The 9640-nt window shown below is 35.4% G+C and overlaps 1 protein-coding gene and 1 non-coding gene across 9 annotated transcripts in view; one reads left to right on the forward strand and one right to left on the reverse strand.

Moving 5' to 3' along the window:
- Positions 1 to 345: 345 nt before the first annotated feature.
- SPIN1 (spindlin 1) overlaps positions 346 to 9640 on the reverse strand; it is a 94545-nt gene continuing 85250 nt past the window's right edge. For all 8 annotated transcript variants that reach the window (XM_045299426.1, XM_004697584.3, XM_045299267.1 and 5 more), the window contains 2 exons: positions 7043 to 7276; positions 346 to 939 (listed from right to left, as the gene is read on the reverse strand). In XM_045299426.1, coding sequence (XP_045155361.1) covers positions 740 to 939; positions 7043 to 7276 — 434 coding nt within the window. In that variant the 3' untranslated portion in view covers positions 346 to 739. The remainder of the gene's footprint in view (positions 940 to 7042; positions 7277 to 9640) is intronic.
- LOC115869035 lies at positions 2341 to 2475 on the forward strand. The gene has a single exon (XR_004045951.1). It is a non-coding gene; the product is annotated as a small nucleolar RNA SNORA84 (small nucleolar RNA).

Genomic DNA, 9640 nt, shown 5'->3' on the forward strand with positions numbered 1-9640 from the left:
AGCCCTTAACTTTGATTCAGATTTGACTTATTTAAAGCCTCCAGATTTAAAAGGTGCACTGCACTTTCACCTTTCAGAAAAGTTGACCATCCCTATGTGCTTCTTGTGCCTCAATTTCAATTAAATAAATAAGAGTATATATGTATACATATACATACATATATACACATGTATATATGTATAATATATATGATTGACTTGTGTCAGACTCCTGTTAAACTGGAGAAAATTATTTAACCCCTTTTCCAATCCACACAAAAAGGACTGCCAAGAGAGAGAGACAGAGAGAAAGAATATATATATATATATATGGGTGTGTATATGTATTACATATACACACCCATATATATATAGATAGATAGATAGATTAAAAAAAAAAAGCCATAACAAAAAATACCAAACTACACTTGCATTATGGCAGCAAAATAAGAGAGTGAGGGTGAAGGGGAAAATGGTTAAGATCTATTAGAGTTTTCAATAATTATGATATTAGCATAACTTCTACCAAATTTGCCTGTAACTCCTCTCCAAAGAGACAAGACTTCTTTTAAGATGAAGGAGTTCCTTACACAAAAGTTCACATATATCTGTACTATTCAGAACAAAACAGTTTGCTGGCAAAGATTGTGGGTTCGCAGGGACACGTAAGCTTTCATTAAACTGGAAAGCAATCAAGTCTTTATGTCTACAAATTATATATTTAATAGTTCCACAAGTTTGGCAAAGTTCGAGATGACACCTAAGATGTTTTTACCAAATCGTAGACATAAATATGGAAATCATCATCAAACTTGATAAAATAGACAGATGGTTTGGCTTCTACTTGATGAATGACCATGCCAGTCCTTTTTGAGCCATCTTCTTTGGCATATTCCACTTGTTTGCCTACCAGGCTGTCAACAACTTCTCCAGGTTCCCTTTCTGCTGGAGGTGAATCATCTGTATTTAAGAGGGAAAAAAAGTAAAGTCAATCCATCCATACACAGGAAGTTGTGCCTATTTTAATAACATTTTTTAATATCCTGAATTCATCTTCACTTATCTAGAACAAAACTTAAACTCTTCTTTTAAGGATCCTAAGAGTAATATTCAGACTTCACTGCATTCCATGTCATCTTCCTAAGCCGATCGCAAAATAGAAAAGATTTCCAATGTTTTAAATATACGAATTAGTTGAACTCCACTGCTGGCCATTTACAACTAGATCTCTGAGGATGGTCCAGATACCATGGGTGTTTTTAAAGACCCCCAGGAAAAGCTGAATGTTTGCCTCTTCACTTACAACTACCTTTTTCATGGAACGACTTACTTCAGAAATAGAATACATGAACACACATTTGTCAGAAATTCTCTTCCCTCAAGTAACATCTTCATACTGTTGCATTTTTAAGGTACTTTAATATTGACACACACACATATATATATTTACCATAACTCTTAATTTTTACCACAACCCTCAGTGATACAAGAGACTAATTATACACAGCAATAAAACTGGGCTCAAACACTACATGCCAGAGGCTTTTCATATCAATCACTATTGTTTCTGGTGGGAAACAAATTTCTAACCTCTTAAAAATACATTAGCAGCTTGGAGAAAGAAAGTTATGAGAAAATAAAGAAGTAGACACAGGAGAAAAGAAGTGGTTAGAAAAAAGAGTAGATTGAGTATATGCAAATGACCTCACACTGTCTAGTATTAGGTTAGTAGTCCTCACTGGATATTTGTCTATAAAAACATTAAAACTGAAACTCATGTAAGATATGATATGCTTTCAAGGAATGTGGTCATGATAAACTAGATTTCTTTGCATTTAAATAATGTCCATATACTTTTATAAAAATGCAAACAAACTAAAAAATAAAGTACCATATACACTTGGGTATACGCTTTACAGCACATTTTTAATGCAGTTTTTTTTGGTAAAACTAGGTGCCTCGGCTGATATTCGGGTCAGCTTAGACTCGAGTATATATGGTGCTATACCAGTAAGTAGGTACAATTTCAAAGTTAGATATTAGTAGGTTCATTAATTAAGTGACTTGCTGATAAGTATTAAAAACAAAAAAAGGAACATAAATGTCACTTTGCTAACAAACCTAGGGTCTATAATCATATCTGTCCAATGCCAGGAATGCATGTGTCTGAGAAAAGGCTATGGAATGTTGTAACTCTTTACAGGAGTAGAGTCTCATCTTTCTCCCTAGGAGCAGCTGGCGGTTTTGAACAGCTCAGCAGTTGGCAGCCCAATGCTTTACCAACTAGCCACCAGTCTCCTTGGCTATGAAATATTTTAAAAGCAAAAACAGCTTCAAAACCACAATGAGATACTACTTCATGCTCTGTGGTTTGCTGGGTGCTGTTATTCAAGTACAGCTTTCCAGTCGATGGCGATGGGCCAGAGCAATACTGTGATGTATGCATGGGGGCTGTTCCTTTTCAGCAGCCTCCATAGCCTGGTCACTGGTACATGTGAGGTGGGATACTACTTCATCTTCACTATCAGTAGTTGCTTCCTGGCAGCATCATTTGTTACAGAATAGAACTGCTCTATTCTAGAGGGTTTCCATGAATGAAAATTTTTTAGAAGTAGACCTCCGTAGACCTAGGTGGGTGGGGGTGTCCCCGGGGGGTGTACCTGAGTGAGTTCAGTTCCCTGGGTGAGGGAGAGCTGTTTCTGCCAACTACAGTCCCCACAAAGATGGTCATTATCATAAAACAAAACAAATAACAAATGTTGGTAAGAATATGAAGAAATCTTGATTCATTGCTGATGGAACTGTGAACATAGAATGGTATAGCTGCTATGGAAAACAGTTTGGTGGCTTTTCAAGAACTTAACATAAAAGTACCATATAGCTAATAATTCCACTCCTAGGGAAATGCTGGGTACTGTTGAATCAGTTCCAATTCACAGGGACCTTACATACAAGAGAAGGAAATACTGCTTGGTCTTACATAATCCTCACAATTGTTGTCATGTTGGAGTCCAGTGCTGTAGCTACTGTTAATCTTTCTCCTTGAAGGCCTACCTCTTTTTTGTTGCCCCTCTACTTTCCAAGTACAGTGTCATTTTCTAGGGACTGGTCTCTCTCCTGGTAACATGTCCACAGTACATGATATGCAGTCTCACCACCTCACTTCTAAGGGGCATTCTAATTCTACTTCCTCCAACAGAGATTTGTTCTTCTGGCAATCCGTGGTACCTTCAACACCATGATTCAAATGCACAAATTCTTCTCTATTCATTCTCATTCAATGCCTAGCATATGAGGTAACAGTCAACACTGTGGACTGCATCAGGCACATCATAGTCCTCAAAGTGACACCCTTGCTCTTTAAGAGGTCTTGTGCTTTCTGCTCCTATAAAGAGTTAGTCTTGGAAATGCACAGGGGCAGCTCTACTCTCTCCCACAGGGTTGCTATGAGTCAGAAACGACTTGGTGGCAGTTACTCTGTGCAGATTTGCCCAATGTTAATTTGTGGTTGTTCTTAATATTTTCTTTCATGAGCAGCAGTCTTTCATCTTCATCAGTAAGTACTTCAAGTCCTCTGGGCTTTCAGCAGAATATTTTATTTGCTATTTAGGTGCAGGTTTACATACGAGATAATCATTTTTGTATTAAACTTTAACAACTTATCAACCCTACTACTATCCTGCTCTCCCCCAACCCTGTTTTGCCCTTCCTTCCTGCACTGCTCACTATTTGGCCCACAAATCTTTCAATATTACAACTTGAGGCTTGATTTTTTTTCCCCCTTCAGTTCTTTCAGCTTGAGAAACGCTGGATCCTTTCCTTTTTAGCTTTCTAACCCCAGATTACTTTATTTTCTCTAGTCGCCTTTTGGAAATTTCAGGTTAGCTTTTTTTACCTCATCATTTCTTCCATTCACGTTAGCTACTCTATGTTCAAAAGCAAGTTTCAGAGCTGAAAACCACTTAAACTTGTCTTTCCCTGTTTTTGCTTTCTTCGTGTATGATGTTCTTGATGTCATCCCACAACTTGTCCAAGTTCAATGACTCATATATGTCCCTGAGATAATCTCTAAATTCAAGTAGGATATAATCAAAGATGTCTCTTAGGTCTCAAGGACTTGTTTAAATTTCTTTCAGCTTCAATCTTGCATAGGAGCAATGATTAGTCTACGATGACTTCTGGCCTTGCTATTGAACTTCCCCATCGTCTCTTCCGAAGGATGCAGTCAATATGATTCCAGTGTATTCCATTTGGTGAGATTTGTATGTATAGTCACCATATGCTGTTGAAAAGCTATCTGCAAAGAGGAAGTAATTGGCTTTGCAAAATTCTATCACTTAATCTCCAGACTTCTTCTATCACATTTAAAAACAGCCAATCGTTCTTCGCTTACAATTTTCAAATTTCAATCACTAGCAAATGAACCTTAATTGTAATGACTGACCAATTTCAGACTAAAAAAATTACATTGTTCAATTTCCCTCAGACATGGACCCTTTATTCGGTCTTCCCAGTCTGTTCTTGGTCTATAAGCTCTGCTAAACCCTGTTTAACAGTCGGGTGACTCAAGCGGTCAGTTAAAATTTAAATACCAATTTAAAATACCCAATTTAAGATTTAAAATAAATACCAGTGGCATTGCTTCTAGCATCATAGCAACATACAAGCCACCAGAATACGACTGAGTGACAGTAAACCAGAGTGTAGGGGCATATTCTTTTTTTTTTTTATTTACAAATTGCATAAAGCTTTATTAAACAAAATATCAAACTGTCTCAACATACCTCCCAATTAGGTCTATACCCACACACTTCTAAAGGTGATATTTCTATTTTTTCTTTTTTTTTTTTTTCAAGATACATTAAAGCAGGGATTCAAACTGACTGTTACATGACAGTTCACAACGCATTCACAGAAGCTACACGGTATTAATTATCCAAGTATCCATCAACAGAAGACTAAATAAACCAAATTTGGTTTACACATTAACTTCTTATTTATAGCAACTTAACGTATGTCAGAATAGAATTGTGCTCCCTGGATGATTTTTCTGAGAAAGATTGCCTGATCTTTCTTCTATGGGACATCTGGGTATGGCCAACTTTTTGATTAGCAGCTGAATACCTTAACTATTTACACCATCCAACAATGAATATATATATACAATGAACTATTAACCTGCTATAAAGAGAAATGAAGTTCTGGCACATGCTACATATGAATGAACCCCCAAAACATTATGGTCAGTGAAATAAGCTAAGTGCACAAGGGCAAATATGATCGTGCTTGTGTGAAATAGCTTCCAGATTAGGTAAGACACATATCCAGAAGTCAAACTCACTGCCATCAAATAACTGCCAACGCATAGTAACCCTATAGGAAATGGAGGAAGTTTCTGAGACTATCACTCTTTATTGGAGTAGAAAGCCTTCTCTTGCTCCCCAAGAAGTAGCTGTTAGTTTCAAACCACTTTGTGGTTAGAAGGCCAACTCGTAACTGCTACACCACCAGAGCTGGCTCCTTTGCAAATACATATTGACCCATGTTTATTAGTGGTTACCAGGAAGTAGGAGGAAAGGAATGGGGTGTTTTTGCTTAAGAGGCACCAAGTTTCTGTATGGGGTAATGACAAATTTTTGAAAATAGTGAACATGGTTGCACAGTTTGGTAAATGTAATGAATTTCACTGAATTGTATACTCAAATTGCAAAGGTCTTGTTATATAGACATTAAAATAAAAAAATGTTATAAAAGGAATAGACTTAATGAAATTAACTCAGTCATATAACCCTTTTGTGTTTTCCTCACTGCATTCCATTATTACATAAATCTAAGATATTTGTGAAAATAACCAAATTGTCTAAACACTGACCCTGAAAAGCCAGTTGTTACTGAAAGGGTTCTCTAATTACTAGTTTTCTAAATCAGTTTTCTCTAAACTGACTTTATTTACATGCACAGATAGCATGATAGTGTCTGCAGTTGGCTTCCAAAAACATAAACTGGAGGAAGAGTAGATAAAACTAGAATGGTCATGAATCATTAACTCTCAAAACAGAGAAGTAGGCTCATAGGGATTTAACAGTTTCAATACTTCCATATTTTTTAGTCAAAGAAATAAATAAATAGCAATATTAATAAGAATAATGCAAAAAAAATTATTTAATGAAATTTAAAACACCACAGCAAAGGTCCAAGGACACTGGTTCCTAAGTCCAGCTATTAAAGTCCTTTCTGGCTATTAAAGTCAGAGTGTTGCTATTAAAGTCCTTTCTGGCAATAATTGATAAGGAACAGGCACCAAAATGCACTTACACAGCTGGTATTATTATGAAAAGAAAATCTCATTAGTGGGAAGTTTCAAATACAGGCTTGTACTGTTTAACATCCACAATGCATTCTATGAAATAAGCTGTGATTTGAACATTGTGCAGCACTACGTAAAACTTTGTGAGTCCACTGTGGTCATCCTCATCATCACTGTTGCCACTGCTTCTGGCAGAGAAATGGGCTGCAGTAAACAGTAATGGTGAGGAGAAACCAGTGGGGAAGAAGCAGAGTGTACCATCAAAATCACCAGCTGAACAAAGTCTGAGAGCCAGCACATATCCTCTGACTCACCTGTCTGTATCCCACTAACGGTAAAATGTTCCAAGGGTCTGAGTTTGGGGTCTTTAAAACCATCAGGAAAAATAATAAAACCACGCTTTCTCTTTAAAAGATACAAAATCGTACAGAACCATGGATATATGTAATTGGACACTGCTCAAATGGACACCAACCAAAGCTCATTTGTATACTCATACACTAAAACCATCAATTTCTCAGAAAATTCTAATGATTATAGAAGTTAAGCAGCAACTGATTATCAAACATTTTCTTCTCTATAATTTTTGGCAAGAGGAAGAAAAATTTCACAACCTATGACAAAGACACAATACTCAATATGTCCCTTAATAATTAAAATGAAAATTTATTTGTAAAATAGTTAATCAAATAGATTGCTCTAAAATCCAAATTCCTTAAAAATAAGCAAAAATCAAAGTTGCTAATATTTACTTACTAGAATCAGGCATGATGCGAAGGTCGCCTTCTTTATAGTCATCTAACAGCTGGTACATATATAAGACAGGATCTTTCTCATAGGTAATATAAAACCATGTGTTCATTATAGGTGCACGTGCTAAGACCATTCCCCTCCATTCATCTTTAGAACCATCCTCTGTCTCAAACATATGTTCCACAGCTTTGCCAATCATTGTGTCTGCTAAGTGTGCATCACTGATTCGAGATGTTGCTGGGAATTAAAAATAATAAAAAATAAACATCCCAATGTTGACAAAATGTTTATTTACTATGAAGAATAAGCTTATTAATATACATGCAGCATATTATCATGTAGCAAAATCACCCAGAGGGTTTATTAAAAACCGTTGAGCCACATATCCAGCACATCCTGAGTACCCTATGGTAGATTAAAGTTTTTTACTTCATGTTCCAAATGATGCTTATTTTGCTGCTGTTCCCTGCAACCACTAATTTATTCATTTATGAATTTCAGAATATTTTCCTGCAGTCATTTAGACAACTACCTTACAAAAAACAATTAGCAAAAATGATAATTAAAACAATTAGTACTCTTATTTTGTATATTAATCAGTGCTCTTCTAGTGCTGTCAACATAAAAAAACAAATTAGAATTCTTTGGTAAGTCTACTTGTTATCTTGAACATTATGTTGGGTTTTTTTGGCTTATTGTTGTTAGGGGCTATGGAGTCAGTTCCAAGGTAAACCAACAGAACAAAGTACCACTCGGTTCTATGTCATCCTCACAACTGTGACGCTTGAGCCCACTGCTGTAGCCACTGTGTCGACCCATCTTGAGGGGAAGACTCTTTTCATTTCCTTCATAAGTATGCAATAGTTACCAAAATTACTCCTCTTTGCACATAATACTAAGAGTTTCCTTTGTTCCTTTATGCCAGAATTATCAATTTTGTAATCTCACGTCTTCCTTCACATTCTTAAAAATTATTGAGGGCACCAAAAAGCATTTGTTTATACATATGGTTTTAGTCAATGTCTAATTTTAGAAATAAGGAATTTTAATCTATGCAAATACCTTTTAATAAAATTATAGTTAATGAAACATTTTTGTAATAGATTTTTGTTTTTAATCTCTAATGTCTAATTTCAAAGACAGCTAATTTTTCATATCTGCTTCTGTACTTCATCTGTATAAAATCTAGTCCCATAAAAATATGCTACTAGGGAAGAGGGTATTTTAACAATCTTACATCAAAGCTAAGCAAGTGAAACTTCCTTTAGTATTATAGTTCTGATGCAAAACTTATAATTATGTCAATAAACATGTACCACTCTGTTACATTAAAATCCCTTGGTCTGTCTTGTACTCTAAATGGACCTTATATAGGGAATGAGTTGGTAATTTTATGAATTACTCATATGGAAAATACCTTATTGACAGAGTTAAGTAGAGCTTCCAAACTGGCAGTACAGGGGGCTTCAAAAAAAGTTTGTAGACAAGTAGAATTAAAATATACTGGAATTTTCCCCAATTTTTTGGAGTCTCCTCATAGAATACCTTATTGTATTACTTGTGGAACAAAAAGAATTAAAAAGTAAATTACTTATTATTATGAACACAGTTTAAAGCTCACAGCCATCTGAAGGGCTTAAAGGAACTCTCAAGGACCCCTGTGCCATACTAGGGACACAATTACTCTACGTCTTCACATCCTTCAGGTTGGTTACAGTACCCCAGCACCTACCTAATTGTAGCTTAAAGAAAACATAGAAATGATAATAGAATGCACTACCAGAAATAAATTAAGCTAAACTTCTTCTTTTGGAATATAAAACAAAAGTAGAATTATTCTTTTCCTTTTGTAATGATGAAGAATGAGGAGGTGAGCCATACTCAGAAAAGATGAAATTGTCGATTTATAGTCTACAACTAGTTACTGGTGATGATCATAAAGATTTAAATCTAGAGTTTTCTGTGAAAACTGAACTATGCTTTTATAAGGGAACAAAGTTTAGAATTTGGTATTTCTAAAGGAAAGTTTAACAAAATACTTTACTTCTGTGACCAAGAAGAAGCAGCTTATCAGACAAGCACATATATCCTAAGAATAGCACAAACTGAAGAAAAGCAAAAAAAGATTGGATTAATTTCTTTCCAAGATAAAAATTATTCTAAAAGTTCATTTTAGAAATGGGGGGGGGGGGAATGTTCTTTTAAGCTTTAAGATGTTCAATCTATCCTTAAAAGTGTAGGTCTGTTGAAAGTTTTGTTTTTGAATGGTATAGGCACCTAAAGATAATTCTAAAAGCAGAAGCCATTATTTTAAGCATCATTGAAATAAAGCATCTCAAAATGAATGCTCTGAAGAAAATATTAATTTTGTTGTATTCTACCTGATTAACAAATCAGCTAAGTTGCAATTTCATGTTTCATCTTTTTTTTACTGTTTTGTTTTATTAAATTTATTGGGGCTCATACAATTCATCGCAACACATAGATCAATTGTGTAAAGCACACCTATACATTTGTTGCCCTCATCATTCCCAAAATTCGCTTTCCTCTTGGGTTCCCGGAATCAGCTCATTTTCCTTTTTCCCCCTCCCCCCTTAATAA

The sequence above is a fragment of the Echinops telfairi genome, unplaced genomic scaffold, assembly GCF_000313985.2.
Source record: "Echinops telfairi isolate 266 unplaced genomic scaffold, ASM31398v2 ScPeMD7_1;HRSCAF=3_0, whole genome shotgun sequence".
NCBI lineage: Eukaryota > Metazoa > Chordata > Mammalia > Afrosoricida > Tenrecidae > Echinops > Echinops telfairi.